Raw genomic sequence first — 17,100 nt, 5'->3', positions numbered from 1 at the left:
TTCCTTGAGGGCTTAGTGCTTAGTACAGTGTTTCACACATAAGAGGCAAAAAACATTAATAAATGTTTATTGGATTGGATTGGACTGGGAACATATAAGGTTTTAGGATAGAATGTGGATGATGACTGAGAAGGAGTAGTCAGATGGGCAGGAGGGGAGATTGGAGAGAATAACGTCATGAAATGCCCCGAAAATGCAGAGTCCAGAGTGAGGGCACGATTAGCCATAGCAAAGTTTGCAGAGAGGGCAAGAAGGATGAGGACAGAGAAAAGGCCATCAGAATGCATAACTCAGAGATTGTTGGCAGCCTTGGAGAGAGTAGTTTTGGTGACAAGGTTAGAATGCAGATCACAAAGGGTAAAGCAGAGGGTAGGAGGAGAAGAAATGGAGAAAATGAGCATGTAGTCTGTTCAAGAGCGAAGATAAAATATGGTAACATGAAAGGATGGTAGAGTCACATTAAAGTTGTTTAAGGATGATGGACACATGAATATGCTTCTGGTCAGTAAGGAAGGAGCCAGGAAATAGGCAAAGATTGAAGATTAGATCCAAACTCTTCTGCTCGTCATTTATTTTTCACAGGTATTTGGAGGGGTTTGGGGGAGAGCTCAAGCAAGTCACTGCTTTTACCTCTGCTTGTCATTTAAAACCTTCACATTCTGGCTGCAGCTCCTCTTTCAAGGCTTAATTTTTATAATCCCCATAAGTGAGAGCAGAAGCAACAGTCAAAAAGGGAGAAAAAGAGGCTCAGAGCAGCAGAGGTGGGCATCAAGAGCAGTGCTGAGAAGCAGAAGACAGAAGATGGGAAACCCAGGTACAAATCTAGCCGTGAGGACAGTCCAATGGGGACCCGACCCAGGAGAAGGAGTGTAGTGACATCACAAGAAGACAAAGGAAGCTAAGAAATGTCAAAGGAAGGATTGCTCCTCGACAGAGGTACTGTGGCCACATGTGGTATGCATGCATATACATGTACACATACACATACATACATGTGTCATACATGCGGGTCCTCTTCCCACTGACTATGGGCATTTACCACAGCCTTAAAGTGAGCAGTGTTAATTGAATGGAATTCAGACAGAAAAAGATAAATTGTATGAGACAAGACAAAATAGAGGAAATGAGCACATGCCCCAGATTTATGGGGAGGGGGGGAGAGTCATATTGCTATTTAACGTTATTGCCAGGTTTTTGGAAATACATTCAATGCAACTATGAAAATTTTTGAACAGACAGTTCTGTTTTTATTTTGACGATACTGCCAGGCTATATTCCTACCAATAAAATCATTGGATCAAAAGCAAGGATTATTTTTGTAAACTTTATTGTGCACTGTCAGATAACTGTCCAGAAAGATTCTGCATCTTTGCTAGTGCAATTACACAGATTTCTAGCTAGTTATGGTAACCAGCCAATATTTCCCATAAAAGTAAACCGCCCTTCTTCCTGGCAAATTTGAAGGGATTCCTTGGCCCATGAGCTATTGTATCTAATATATATCTGTATTTTAAGGCCATTGTTAAAAATCTATAAGGCAAATAGGACTATTGTAGAAAAGGTACACTAGGAATTCTCGTGGTGCTGAAACAAACAAAAGTAGAAGAGGCTATGAGGATGTTGTTGTTTATCTTTTCTTTTCAAAGAGGACCATTGGCATGTGATGTTTTGGCTTGAGAGTGAATTGGATTTAAGTGAGGCAGAGCTGTACAAAGTCATTAGTCTCACTCTGTCTTTCAGAGTCATCGAAGTCTAGTGGCAAGACAAAAGGCACGATGACTGACGATGGCTTGGGATGCAGCGGATGACCTTGGCGTCTTTGATGTCTGGCCAAGCTCTAAGTGCTCCACAGGGCTTGCTTCAGCTGCCTTCATGACCATTGGAACAAATTGTTCTCATCCACCCATTCCACCAGGGGTAGTCTTTATATGCTTGGGATAGACATCTCCCTAACTTACCAACAGGTTTGAGTCCTGTTGGTTACCCTCTACCTGGTGTAGCCCATCTGCCAGGCTGTGAATGCTACAGCTTCTTGGAACTATGGGTGAGAGTTGGGTGACAGGTGGACACTACAGGGGAATAAATAGCCCTGGAAAGGGCTTAGTAAACCCTCATACCAAACGGAGCAGAGAAGATGTGCATAGGAATGGAGGACACGTGGGAGAATTCTCAACATGTGCAGAAGGGACGTTCCTGAAGATGCAATGTCCTCCAACAGAGATGAAAGGTAAGTGCATTTGTACTGAGGGCTGTGGAGAAGATGACTTCTCAAGAGCCCATATCTCCTTACTCAAATCAATTTCCAGGCTCTTGTGTGATTTTAGGAAGTTTGGGAGGCTTGAAAGTCCCCTGCCTTTGGGATGGGAGAGTGATAGGGACAATGTTTTCCCATATAGAGAGGGGGCCAGGGCAGATGCATGGCCGTAGGGCCTCATTAAAGGTGTCTTGGAAAGTGTAGATATGGGTACCGTCAGTCACATTATAGAAAGAGATCTGGCCAGCTTCATAGTCCAGGAAAATCCCCACAATCTTAGGGGCCACTACCAAGTGGAGATGGGTCTGAGGGCTAGAGAGGGCCCAGTACTCATTCCCTTTCTTCAGAGAGATGGCCCAGAAACCAGCTTCTGGGGTGACCTGGACCCCCCTTTTTCTGCAGACTGAGTCCTTACAGAGTCCCAGGGTCCACTTCATCTTATCTTCTACCTGCACCTCCCAGTAGAATTTCCCTGAAGTGAATCTCTCCTTGCCCAGCACACAGACCAGGGTTTCAAAGCACTCAGGACACTTGGGTTTCTTTAGCTTCTGAGAACAGGAAAAGACACTTTTGCCATCCATTCGAGGAAGGAGGTAAGCGTGAGCTGTGTCTGCATCCAAAGTGACATCCACTGCAGAGAAAGGTATGGGTTCAGTCCGGGGGTTAGGAACAAGAGCCTATCACCATGCTCCATCACTTCTGCTGTCCCACCCCCAGTGATGTGCATCGTTTAATGATACTTCATCTCTTGATGATTACCTAGAATACGTGTCCCAGCTGCTATTCCAAACCACCTCCAAGTTCAAAGCACCAAGCTCTCCCCCAAACACATATGAACACATTGAGCCGATGCCTTCCCCCCGATTTTGCTGAGAAACACAAGACCATATGACTGAACTTCTTTCATCTTCCCTCCTTTTGCTTCAGTATATTTTTGTTTTTCACTTGCCCTGTCTCCATTCTCCCTAACTCAGAAGGATAAGTCTGTTTTATATCTTCAAGTTTAGTACCCCATTACCTTACACACACACACACACACACACACACACACACACACACACACACACACAAGCAAGTGATAATAGCTGGCTTTTAAGGTTTGCAAAGTACATTACAAATATTACGTCATTTTATCTACACAACAACCCTAGGGGGTTGGTGCTATTATTGTCCCCATTTTTGCAGTTGAGGAAACTGAGGCAGGTCAGTTAATTGACTTGCCCCTGGTCACACAGCTAATATCTGAAACCAAATTTGAACTCAGTCTTGCTGAGTCCAGTGTGCCCCCTAGCTGCTGAATCTACTGTGTTTCTATTGTAGAATAGTTACACTTCCTTGAAGTCATGCCTCCATATACATTCTAGGTTAGGGCTCTTTTTACTATATTGGGAAGGAACAGTTAGAAAGATAGGAGGAAAACAGTAGGGGAAGGGGGATGTCAGACAATAATATAGTGTCACAAAGTCCAAAAGTAGAGTTTCAAGAAGAAGGGATGTGTAAAATAGAGTCAAACAAAATAATAAAATTCTTTGCAAACCTTAAAATTCTATATAAATATGACCTACTATTCACAGAATCACAGAATCTCAGTTAGAAGAACTTGAGACCTTTCACTCTAATATGTGACTGAAAGAGAATGTACTATAAATAAAAATGTTCATTAAGCTGTCAGTCAATTAACAAACATGGATTAAATGCTTACTTTGTGCCAAATTATACTAAGTGCTGGATTCAGCCTTTAAATCAAGCTATAAGCATTTATTAATCACCTACTATATACCAGTCACTATGCTAAGCTCTAAGGATACAAAAAAAGAGAATGAAACAAAGACCTCAATTTAGGGATTAGTGCGACATAGATTTTTAGTTAGAAGGGACCTTAGAAGCCATCTTGTTCACCAGTTCCCACTTTTTATAGATGAGGCAGCTGAGGCCCAGAGAGGTGGAGTGACTTTCACAGGGTTGCAGAAGTGGTGACCGAGGGAGAACTTTAGCTCAAGTTGTCTGACCCCCAAAGTCAGCACTCTTTTCACTCTACCACATTGTTCTAACTTCTGGTCATCATTCTGCCTTATAGCTATCTCTAATTGTCAAGTTTTTCTTTTCCTCTTATTTCTTTGGCCCACTGTTCCTCCTTCTGCTTTCTGGGCTCAAGCAGAATGATCATAATCCCCATTTCACATGACTACTTTTTGAATACTTGAGTAACTTAAATATTCTCATTTGTAAAAAATAATGATAATAATAATAGCTCGGATTTGTATAGCACCTACTATTTGTCAAGCATTGTTCTAAGTGCTTTACAATTATCTCATTTGCTCCTCACAACAACCTTGGAAGGCAGGTGATTCCAGTTGTGATCTGCATTCTACAGTTGAGGAAAATGAGGCAAACAGGCTAAGCGATTTCCCCAAGATCATGCTACTAGTGAATGAGGCTGGATTTGAACTTAGATCTTCTTGACTCTCAATACTCTATTCACTGCACCACCAAGCTTCCCCAACACATCTGGCCAAAACATCCACAATTTCTTCTACTGATTCTTACTTGGCATCAGCTTAAGGCCCTTCCCCTGATTTCCCTTCCCTGGGGAAGGGAATTTATAAATGTCTCAATTTATAATTGTCCTTCCTAATGTGTAGCACCCAAAATTAAAATCAGTAATACTCCAGATGTAGGCTGACCAGACCAAAGTGCAGTGGGGCTATCAACTCCCTAGTCCTGGCTATTATTTAAGCCTCTTTCAATGAAGACTTAGATGATATTACATTTCTTGACTGTCATCCAATACTGTTATGTTAAATGAAGCTTTCAGTCCAGTATAATCTCAGATCTAATTCAAAGACATTTTCTGCTCCCCACGGGTTCTGCTTATAGCCTCTTCAATAATTACCTCTGTGTTTCTGGGCAGTTTGTAAGTCTGAAATCAAACAAAAAAAAATGAAATAAGATTAAAATTCTGATGCAAGGTATAGAGGCACAGCTTGGCTGCAGCCATAGGGGCTGGTGACCAGTCTCCATCCTTCACCTGGTCATTAATGATTGCCCAGACTCAGCTCTGGACCATCCTGAGCTCTATTTAGAAGATTAGGATCCCTATTGTCATATTTTTTAGCTCATTAGTAAGCTGCCACCCTGGAAATCTGGATATTACATTAATTACAATAAAAGTTATAATTCATGACTAGATTTCCTCCCAAAAGAGAAGCAATTAGCACATATACTCAAAGCACAAATACAGTAAGATATTTTATAGGAAATTTACTCCTGACAAAAGCAATGAAACCATAAAGATCATACTGCACACCAACAGATTGATCAGAGCAGAGTTTAGTAACTTTAACTAGTGTAGTTTTTTTTTGTTGTTGTTGTTGTTGGAAAGTTGGTGGTTAAGCCTCATAGGTATAAAAAGCAATTTTTGCAAGGCTTTTAACTAATCATTTTCCATTTTTCATCTCTGACATTGTCTAATTAAACATCCAAATTTATTTTACTTTCTGATGGTCTTTCCATCAAAGATATTTCCCTTTCTTCAGACCCACTCCTGACAATGCTGCCATCGTAATCATTCTGTTATACGCTTTCGCCACTTCTCACAGACCTCCCAATGTTTCAACTTTACAATGTCACCTACTCAAGGAAAGGAACACCAGAAGACAGTCAGAGGTAGCCAGTCACCTCAGCTAAAGTTCACCTGGTTGAGTCCCCCTGCATTGATTGCTATGTATGTTGCTATAACACCGCAATAGGGAGGGACTTCAGGGGCCAAATGGGGAAGATAGGACTTTGTCCTTTCCCCACCTCACACTAGAATAACATTTAATCATCTGCTGAACTGCAGCCAAAAGGGAGCAAACAGGAAGCTGTGTTCTCTTTTAAAAGGTCCCCTGAGTCCTCAGATCTTCCTGCTTAGTAGCCAATTACGGGATCCTCAGTCATCAGTGGTTTAGGGATTAAAGTCAAGCCCTCAGATTTCTTCATGATTGACTAGGGAAAGAATATTTGCACATGCTGCAAGGAATGCTCTTTATGTAGATCAATTTATCCATGGTATACTGTTAATTGTAGACTATATTCTCTTGCGTCTGAGACACCCATGACCCCAAACTCTATAAGATTTAGAATTGAAGGGGATCTTTAAAATCATCAAGGTCAGCCTTATTCTACATTTGATGAATCCAAGGTTCAGAGCAGTAAGGTGACTTCTCTAAGGTCACACAATATGTAGGAGACTGGTGGTCAAAAAATGTTAATTGGCTGAATGACTGATGTTCTTTCCCACTTTCTCCAGTAACTTATCTGCCTCGTGTCTCCATTCTCTCACATCGTCATTCTCTCCCTATCTACCCATTGCTTCCCCATCCTTTTAAAACCCTCAAATGTTCCTTCCATTCATTCCTTTTTCTAAATTCAATTACTTTTTTCTTTATTTAAAAAAATGCTGATATATTGATACACAAAAAAAACCCTCTTCCAAACCCTCATCTCTTAAGAATCAAATATTTTGCTTGTCTATTGCTAATATTTTTAATGGAAGTATTTTAACTTTAGTAGTATGGTACTAACATCTATAGCCGACTTTTCTTACCTTCAAATGGCTAGTGACTTTGTTTACCTCGTGATCATTGCATGTTTTTTTTATTCTGCTTTCTTTATTCATTATTTCATGCAATCAATTTCTCTAAATTCTTCATATATCTCCCTTTTTACATAGCAGTGTTATTCTATTACATTGAGCTACAACAGTTCCTCAGCCATTCCTCAAGTGTTAGAAACATATTTTGTTATCACAAATATTGCTGCTATAAAAACTTTTATATGGTCATTTCTTGTTCTCATTATACTCATTAGTGAAATCTCTGAGTCCAGTAGGTATGGACAATGGAATAACTTTTCTTGAATAATTTCAAATTGCTTTCCAGAAGAGGTGAAACACAGTCACAACTCTTCCACTGTTTAATTGTGATTCCTGTCTTCCTACACACTCTCCAATGAAGAATTTTCCTCTTTACTAACTACATGGCCTTAAGGTGATGCTTAGTGGGTCTTTTAATTTGGACTTCTCTTATTATTACTGCTTTTAAACATTTTTCAGATAATTGTTGATAGCTGGTATTTCTTCTTTTGAAAACTTTTTGTTTATATCCTTCATTTGTCTATATGGGACAGCCTTATCAATTTGTATCAATTCCTCATAGATTTTGTATGTTAGACATTTTTCAGATATACCAAACAAAAAGCTTCTTTGGAAACCACATTTTTCTTCTGATTCTAGTCACAATGATTTTCTTTGTGTGAAAACTTTTAAAATATAAATATAAATGAGTTTCTCTTATTTTTATGCCCTATTATCCAAAGTCTGCTTATGAATTTTTCCCTCTCAAAAACTTAAAAGTTATATAACCTTCCATTTTTCTCTATTTATAGTATGTAAATATTATTTATATATTGTGAATATGTTAATAAGGCATACTGTGTTGATCTAAAGATATTTTTCTCCAGATACATTTCCTGTTTCCTACAAATTTGTGGTAAACAAAAAACATAGTTTGTGTTCTTATAATAATTTTTAAGAAAGTTTGAGGACCACTATTTATAGTAATGTCATTTTTCTTATCCTGGCAAAACCCAATCCTAAAGATTGAAAAGTTCCCAAATTTTTAGTGGTCTTCTTTTATTTCTTATATCTTCTTTTATTTCTATAAAATACTATAAATATATCTTATTTTATTTCTATAAAATGCTTTTTGGTTGCATTTATATGATATTTGTGTATCTTAGTACGTAAATTCCCAAAAATTTAGTACATTTTTTAATTACATAGAATTTTTGTCCTATCTCTTCCCATTGGGTTTTGTTAGTAATATATAGAAAGACATGATTAGTTTAGATTGACATGTTGCCTAGAACTTAGTAGGGCTTAATAAATGTTCTTTGATTAATTGATTTTGTATCTTTGATACTTTTTTGAAGTTTTTGATCATTTTGGTTTTTTCCTTGATTCTCTGTTTCTTTAGGAGATCATCATATTGTCTATAAAGAGGTCATTTTTACATCTTCTTTGACTATCCTGATTCCATTGTTATTTTTTTCTGTTTTCATAAAAATAGCATTTCTAGCACTAAACGAAATAATGATAGAAAGAGTAGGCTTCCTTGTATCATCTCTGATCTCACTGGGAATGCTTCTAGTATTTATGTGTTACAAATTATGTTAGTGTTTGGTTTTACGTACTTACATCATACAATTGTGAGGTCTTTTAATTTTTGTTCTTTTGGATGGTTTTCTCTAAAAGGATTTTTTGGGTGTCTTAATATTTCATAACAAAATTAATTTCTATTGTGCTTGCTATTAATATGATTATGTTTTCAATCTCCCTAGATTTGAATCATCCTTGGATTTCTGGTATAAATCTAACTTGGTAAATATAAGTAATTTCTTGAATACACAGCCATAGCCTCTTTTGTCATATTTTAATTAGTATTCTTATTGTAATGTTCATTTCTGATATAGATCTACTTTTTTTTGGCTACTTTATCTTTTCCTGGTCTGTGTATCAGGACAATAAATTTGTGTCATAAAAGGAGTTTCATAGAATGCCTTCTCTATATTTTTTTTAGTTTATATAACTTATGAATGATTTATTTTTATAGTGTTTAATAGAATTCAATTTTAAATTCATCTCAACTCTTCCTGATTGCAGTAGAGGAAGAGAGATACCATTCCATTCTGCCCCAGACTCCTAACCTGGCCTCTTCAAGATATCAGGGGAAGGAGGGAGATTCCATTCCACTTCCTTCTGGTCTCCTGGTTGGGCCTCTTCAGGACGGCTGAGAAGAGAGACAGATGCTATTCCTCTTTGCTCCTTCTGCATTTCTCCTGGACTGGCCTGCTCCTGCGTACATGGAAGGAGAGAAGTGCCATCCCATCCTGCTCCCTCCAATGGTCTCCTGGCCTGGCCTGGACAGTCTGCAAGGGAAAAAATAATATTTCATCTGTTTCCTCTACTAGTCCCCTCCCCTACGCTGACTAGTGCCCTAAGAGGATTTTACTCTGAAGGCAAACTCCTAGGAATATTAGTAATCTACCTGAACTAATTTATCAATGATTAATAAGCACCCACCCTGTCACATACTCTCTTCTTCCTAGTGATTCTGAACCAGAGACTGTAATCATTCAAACCTCATTCTCCATCCCCCACACTCCACTCCCTTATTCCCATCATACTTAACCCAACTCCCACAACATTCCATTCTAAAACTACCAAACCCTTTCACTGTGCTCTCTGGAATGCTTGTTCCATAGGTAACAAATGTTACCTTTCATTTTAAAACTTTTCCTTTCTCACTCCTTCCATATTTTGTCTCCCACTGAAAAATGGCTCCCTCCTTATTACAGTCTTCTTGGTCTCCCTTTCCAGCACTGGAAACATATTTCCTTCATTTGTCCAACTCACTGGTTGAGGTGGGACAGTTAGAATACTAATTGTTCCCCACTGCCATGTCCAGAATGTCCTCCATGACCATCTCTCAGTAACTTCTCCCTTTTAGGTTCATTCAATCCAGATTTACCACGGAAAATTTTGTTTATTGGCCTCTAGGACGCTCTCCTTCTTTTTGCAATCAGTTCAGTGACTGCCTCACCCTCCTTCCTTTCTCCCCAGCTCCTGCCCTTATAATATAGGACTTCAACATACATATTGATACTCCCTCAAATACTGAGGGAGTATTCACCTTAACCTCCCAGTTCTTCAATATTCTCGTTTCATAGGACCTATTTCCCCACCCTACTTCAGCTACACAGAAATGATCATACCCTTCATCTTGCTGTCACCCATAAATGTACCACTTCTATGTTTATAACCTCTGAAATTCCCTTATCAGATCACAAACAATGGTTATTCCACCTCTCCCTCTGCCTTGAAACCCCACACCTCATTGTTCATTCTCCCCGTGACCTTCAATCCCTCTATGCCTGGGTTTTTTCCCAGGCTATCACCCCTGCATTGGCTAAATTCTCCTCCATTCTCCATCTTGATCCCTCGGTGAATTAGTTCAACTCTACATGGTCTTTTTCTCATTTATTCTTTGTATACTTATCCTATCAAGGATCTTGCCATGTCTAACCTCAACAATGAATTATTCCTACCATCCACAGCCTTGGTTCCTACTCATGTGCTGGGGGAAAAAGCTGGAGAAAAATAACATAATTGTGCTGACTAGATCCACTACAAATTTGTGTTACATAACCTCAACTGGGCCCTCACTGCTACAAGGCAATCTCTCTACACCTCCTTAATAAACTCACTGTACCACTGACCACAGCAGCTGTTTCAAACTTTTTCCATTGGCTGCCAAACTTTCCATATCTCCCTTCCCCCCCCCCTCCACATCTAAGAACTTTGCCTGTAAAAAGTGGGGCCATTCACAGAGAGCTCCCTTCTCTCTCTTCTTCTCCTATGACTTAGATACCTTTCCCAACTATCTCCTCCTTCACCCCTGTCTCATATGAAGAGACAGACTTTCTCCTTGCCATGGAAAACCCCTCTAAAACTACAAATGATTCCATTCCATCTTTTCTCTAACAGATTACGCCCTCTACCATTCCCACTCTCTCACCTATCTTCAATCTCTACTTGCCTACTGGCTGCTTCCCTACTGTCTACAAATATGTTCGTGTCTCCTCAAAACATCCTCACTTGATCCATTCATCTCCACTAGCTAACATCTCATATCTCTCTTCCCTTTTGTGGAACTTAATAAATGTTTTTTGACTGACTGAACTTGAAATACTTTCTTGGAGAAATCACTTAGCTTGATTTCACTTTCTGATGTATGGATGTTTGAGTTTTCTATTACAAATTCCTGTTCATTTTTATACTTTGTATTTTTCTAAATTGTCATCTATTTCATGTAAATTTTCCATTTTGTTGGGATATAATTTAGTACTATAGTTTCTAATAATTTTCTTTATACCTTCTCTGTTGGTTTAAAATTTCTCCCTCTTTATTATTGATATTGGCAATTAGTTTCCATCTCTCTTTAAAAGAAATAAAATTATCAAATTATTCACTGATCATAATGATCTCAAGAAAACAGATATTTGTTTTATCTAACATTTTAATGGACCTTTTGTTTTCAATATTATTTCTCTTGTGTTTTGTTTGGGGTTTATAAATTTAATGATTTTTTTAACTACTTGCTCTTTCTTTCTTTTGATAATGGGGATGTTAAGATTCATAAACTTTCCTCTATGACATGCCTGAACTACATCCCTTAGATATTAGTATGTTGATTCATTATTTCATTGTTTATGTCATTATTTCACTCAATAAAATTGTTTGTTGTTTGCATGCTCTATTCTTTGATCCAGTCATTTAAGGATACAATCATTTTGTCTCTAGTTTTCTTTTCTCTAAAATCTATAACATAGTGAAATGAACATTATCCAGTGGTATGTCATATCACTTTATATATTGGATTATGAATAAGAAAGTATAGCTCACCAAGCTAGTCTTTAAGAGTGCCTATAAAAATAAAAGTAAGAAAAATTGTCATTATCCATTTTTTCACATTATGGCCACCTCATTTGCTTTTCTGTTTTCTCAAGTATCCAAATTAACTAATATAGATGAATAGGCAAGGGACTCAGAGTTAGAAGACCTGATTATTACTATGCTTGGTTCACCTACAAATTCTCCTTGTGATCTTTTGTATGTCACTTTCCTTGTCTGGGCCTCAGTTTCTCCATTTGTAACATGAGAGGATATTGGATGAGAAAATCTCATATTCCTCGTACTTCTAACAATGTATGAATCTATCTCAATTCTGACTCTTAACAACTTTGTGACCTTGTAAAATTAATTTAATGTCTCTATATCTCTGTTTTCTCATCTATGAAATGAGTGGGTTGGTCTAAATGGCCTCTAAGGTACCTAATAACTTTCAATTTGCAATCCTTTGATAAGTCAACTTCTACTGGATGCCTTGCTTCTAAGTCACTTCCCAATCATCAATTTTTTCTCTAAATTTGAATATCTTTCAAACTATTGCCACATTGTGCTTTGTCACAGGTAAAATGAGGGGATTGGACTAGATCCCTAGTCTCTTTAAGATCTAAATCTATAACCCTTTGTTCTTTCTTCCTCTATGTTGCCTTGGAATTATTTGTTCTCTAAATGTCTAATAAAATTCCATTTTCAATAAACCCAGGCTAGAAGAGTTTTCTTCAGGAATTCCTCAAGCTTGGTTTCTCTTTCAGATATTTGGCTATTTAGAGCCTTTATTTTCTATTTTGCTAATTTTTATATTTCATATTGTTCTACATAGTCATCTACTTCATGTACATTTTCAGTTTTAGCCATTTGTTGTATTTAGCTAAATGATTAAATATATTAGCTAAAAGATTTTTTTCAACTTTATCTCTCCATTGAAACTCTCAAAATGGCTGTTTCTGGGCTTGCTTTCATGTTTCTTGTTTTGTTGGTTGTCTATGGGGTTTTTTTGAAGTTTATGTTGTTGTTTTTTTCTTCTCCTGATATGAGTCTTCAGAGGTATGACACTTTCAGCTGTGTCCCAATAACGTTGATACGCCTCACCGTTATCTTTTTCTTCTTTCTAGGATAAAATACAAAGTCCTTTTGGGGGCATTTAAAGCTCTTCCTAACCTACCCCCCCATCTTATTATATGTTACTCTCCTCCATCTCTCTATAATACACGTATAATAATTTACATGATATTTCTTGAGCATGACTCTCCATCTTTATATCCCCAGCACTTAGCGCAGTGCCTGGCATATGGTAGGCTCTTAATAAATATTTGTTGACTCACTGTCTGACTAACCCACTCATTTTTTAAGATGGCAATCTTTTGACTCCTTCAGGACTTTCTTTTTTTCTGAGATCAACAACACAAAGAGATGAGAATTTTTCTATAGCATCTAGTCTCCCCATTTATATTTGTATAATGATGGTGAAAATATGTAACTTGCCAAGTTTGTCTTTAAAAGTATCTGGGGGGCAGGGGCACCTAGGTGGTGCAGTGGATAGAGCACTGGCCCTAGAGTCAGGAGGACCTGATTTCAAATACAGCCTCAAACACTTAACACTCACTAGCTTGTGTAACTCTGGGCAAGTCACTTAACCCCAATTGCCTCACACCAAAAAAAAAAGTATATGGGGGGGGAGGGAGGAGGAAGAAGGAAGTAGTCAGCTCTTAATTTTACACTGGTGTCTAGATCTGATTCTCCTTCAAAGACCTTGAACCGTTTCTCTGTGCTTCTGGCAATGATTTTATCTAAATTCTGTCACTCTCTGACCCTGGGAAAGTCACCTTTCTTGGCTACAGTTTCTTCATCTATTCAATTTTTGAATTGGACCAGGTGATGGCTTAGATTCTTCATCGCTAAATTTAATTATATGGCTTCTACTTCCTCTGTTTTTGAATTGGTATTTTTTTTCAGTCATAGATTGTTTAATTTTTTTTACATTTTTCTTAATTTATTGATAAATTTTGCTTTGACAAAATGAACACTTCTAAAAAAAATGCCCAAATCTACTCCTCAGTTAAAAAAGAAAAAGGTTGTTGATTTTTAACCAAAAGAAATCCTATCCTTTTAACTAATACCAAACCAATATTGTCCATTGAATTTAATCAGAATTTTGTCACCTCATCTAGTTGCAAGGAGAGAAAGGGCACCTCTACTTTTCCTTCTTTGACACATGTAATGCTGTCACAATTATCCTGCGTGTCAGTGTAAATGAGAAGTCACTTATTACCCCCTAGATATTCTTTCTTCCTCCTCTCCCTGTTCTGTGTATGTGGAAAGGCTCGTGTTAGTTGATGAAGTTTAGAATTCCTACAAAGAAAAATGACTAAGTTTGGCCCAAGAAAAGAAATACAAAAAGATTCCCTCACCATCCCTTCCTTGCAGAGGAGGGCGCGAGCATGGATGTAGAACACTGTGTATTAAATTAAACACTGATGTGTTCATTAAGCTTTATTGAATCTTTTTCTCCTTTTTTAAAAAATTATTATGAGGTGGTTAGGTTGTAAATTTAAATTCATATTAGGAGAAAATAAAAAACACAAACTTTAAAAAAAAACTAGAATACCACCAAAGCAAATAACACCAAAGCGAGCTCAGAAATGGACATTTCGAAAAGAAAAAAAATCAATGGAGAGATAAAGTTGAAAAGATAATGAATGAGCTAATAAATACAACTCCTGACCTAGAGACAGACAGGTTTGAGTTAAAATATGGCTTCAGATATTTCCTAGCTGTGTGACCCTGGAAAAATCACTTAATTTCTATCTGCCTCAATTTCCTCATCTGTAAAGTGGAGGTAATGATAACACTTACCTCACAGGGTTGTTGTGAGAATAAAGTGAGATATTTGTAAAGTCCTTTGAAAACGTTAAGGTTCTAGCTTATAAGGGGTAGTTATTGTAAGTTCAAGCTATTATAAGACTACCTGGGAAGAGGTAGAGGAAGAGAAACAGTGGGGAATATAAATGATGTAAAAACAAAAGATATCATGAAATGGTTTGAAGAGTATCTGGGGAAAAGTGAAGGGATGAGTCAACTTTCCAACAAACATTCACCCATCCCACAAATAAAGATTCGGTTTATGGATCATTAACTGAAAGGAAAGACGCACCCTTCAACTTTGGCAAGACAGTAATGGTACTGTCAGTAGTTTCTGGCCAGAGTACCTTTGATTTTCAGTCTCAGCTATATTTACACTGTTGTTTATTGTATATATTTCTCCCTTGCTTTTGCTTTCTTCAATTGGCATCACATTATGCAAATCTTTTTTTCTCCTTAATATTTTATTCAAGGAAACCTCAAGCCCCCTGAAGGGAGCTCGGCCCAAAGTAGAATGAGCTGCCTTCAGCAGCCTTTAGTCTACATTATGGGAGGCCTTCTAACAAAGACTCAATCAAGTCTCTTACAGAAGGTATCCTTTCCGAGTGCCAATTGGACTGAATGATATCAGGTGTTTCTTTCAATTTACACATATTGTGATTCTGTGAGTGCGCAAAACTTGGAAGCATTTATCTACCTCAGAAGGCAATAAACTCCCCAACGCTGCATTCTACAAGCAGAAATTAAATAGCCAGTGGTCAAAGATATTGTGGATATTATCATTTGGGGCATGGGAGAAAACAGATGGCCTATGAAAACCTCCCAAGTCTAAAGACTCACAGTCTAATATTCTGGACTCTGACTCAACTGACCTCACCCTGATCTGTATTTCCCTGCAATTATAATCTACACTAACCAATTTAGCATATAACTATGCATGGGTGTTTATATATTATTACCTGATTAGTTTATAGTATGATATCTATCACCTTGAGGATTAGAGATAACAGAAGACAATAGGACTGAATGTACTAGGCCTATAAGGAAATCATTGAAGGCCTTGGCTGGTTGCAGTTAGGAGGTAAGAGGTGCTTAGGGCCCTGCAAATCTTTACTCTCCCCTCCCCATTCCATTCTATCTCTTCATCTTATTCCCCATTAAATGTATCACTTCACCCATTTTGGACGTCTTTGATGTCTCCACCAAGCCCCCAGTAAACTCATTATTGGAAAATCTCATCACCTTGAAAGATCCAGTCAATCAGGGACTGCTACTCAGACATCATCTGTCTCCCCCTCTGAGAGGGAGGGGGAGGGAGGAGCCGTGAACTCTTCAAATTCCACTTAAGGAAGGGAGATGTACAGACATCTCCTCATTTCCTACCTGCTGCACTCATTTTGGACTTCTTTTTTTTCCCTCTGGCTGTACTCATCTGGGACAGGTAATTTTGTATCTCCAAAGGTAATTTTGTATCTCCATGCCTAACATAGTGCCTATCACCTAGTAGGTGCTTAATAAATGTTGATTAATCAGTTTATTAATTTTATCTCCCCAACTAATCTTTCCCATACAATCTAATACTGTGACTTCAATTGAGAGAGTGACGTGAGGGTGGAGTAACTTCCCATAGGAGGGACAACCTATTCAAAGGCATTGGCATGAAGATGGGTGGTAGAATAACGTGTATCGAATTAGGTTGAAATGATGAATGGATTTTGGTAAATTAGATGCAAGTTTGACCAAATTGTATAAAGCACCAGAGCAGAGGCAAGAAGGAAAAGAACCTTCAGACTCCGAGAAGACCAAAGTTTAGATTACATTTATTAGCTTATTAGCTGCGTGAACATGGACAAGTCAACTAGAAAATGATCATAATGTCTCTAGCACCTATCTCACAGTCCTGTTGTGAGGCTCAAAAGAGAAAATACATGAAAAAAGTTTTACAAGGCTTCAAGCCTAGATCAGTGTCAATTAATTAATTGGCTTCCAGGCTGGACCAAAGATAGCTCCTCAAAGAACTTCTAAAGGCTATTAACATCAGGTACTCATGTTAGTGTTAGGTACACCTAACACTCTCCCGGATCCAGAAGATCTCCAGAATTATTCAAACAAATCTTGCAACCAGGCTCTTAGTGCTAAGAGAAATAAAATAAAAAGTAATTTAATAGGAACCATTTATCATCTTATTTTAAAAATCAACAGATTAGTAGTGTTGAGAGATGTATATTTTCACATAGTTTAATAAAATGTTCTGCTCTGAATTATAATTAAGTGCAAAAGTATGTGCCTTATGCTCCCTCATTAATATTTAGACTTTGTTATTGGGACCACAAATGCATAATAATAATGATGGTGATATTTAATAATAGTATTTATGTGGTGTTTTTAAGGTTTGCAAAGCACTTTAAACCATATTATCTCATTTGATCCTCACAATGACCCTATGAAGCAGGTGTTATTATTATCCACTGTCTATTTT

At 37.7% G+C, this 17,100-nt stretch overlaps 1 protein-coding gene across 1 annotated transcript in view; it reads right to left on the bottom strand.

Moving 5' to 3' along the window:
* Nucleotides 1-1,879: 1,879 nt before the first annotated feature.
* Nucleotides 1,880-17,100, bottom strand: part of LOC114031325 (butyrophilin subfamily 3 member A1-like) — a 31,217-nt gene continuing 15,996 nt past the window's right edge. Inside the window, exons 6-8 of the mRNA XM_027846384.1 lie at nucleotides 9,002-9,223; nucleotides 5,148-5,174; nucleotides 1,880-2,885 (exon numbers count right to left, since the gene is read on the bottom strand). Coding sequence (XP_027702185.1) covers nucleotides 2,296-2,885; nucleotides 5,148-5,174; nucleotides 9,002-9,223 — 839 coding nt within the window. The 3' untranslated portion in view covers nucleotides 1,880-2,295. The remainder of the gene's footprint in view (nucleotides 2,886-5,147; nucleotides 5,175-9,001; nucleotides 9,224-17,100) is intronic.

The sequence above is a fragment of the Vombatus ursinus genome, unplaced genomic scaffold, assembly GCF_900497805.2.
Source record: "Vombatus ursinus unplaced genomic scaffold, bare-nosed wombat genome assembly UNPS02015135.1, whole genome shotgun sequence".
Taxonomy (NCBI): Eukaryota; Metazoa; Chordata; class Mammalia; order Diprotodontia; family Vombatidae; genus Vombatus; species Vombatus ursinus.
The sequence above is the reverse complement of the archived record's forward strand: the minus strand, read 5'-3'. Positions and strand labels throughout refer to the sequence as shown.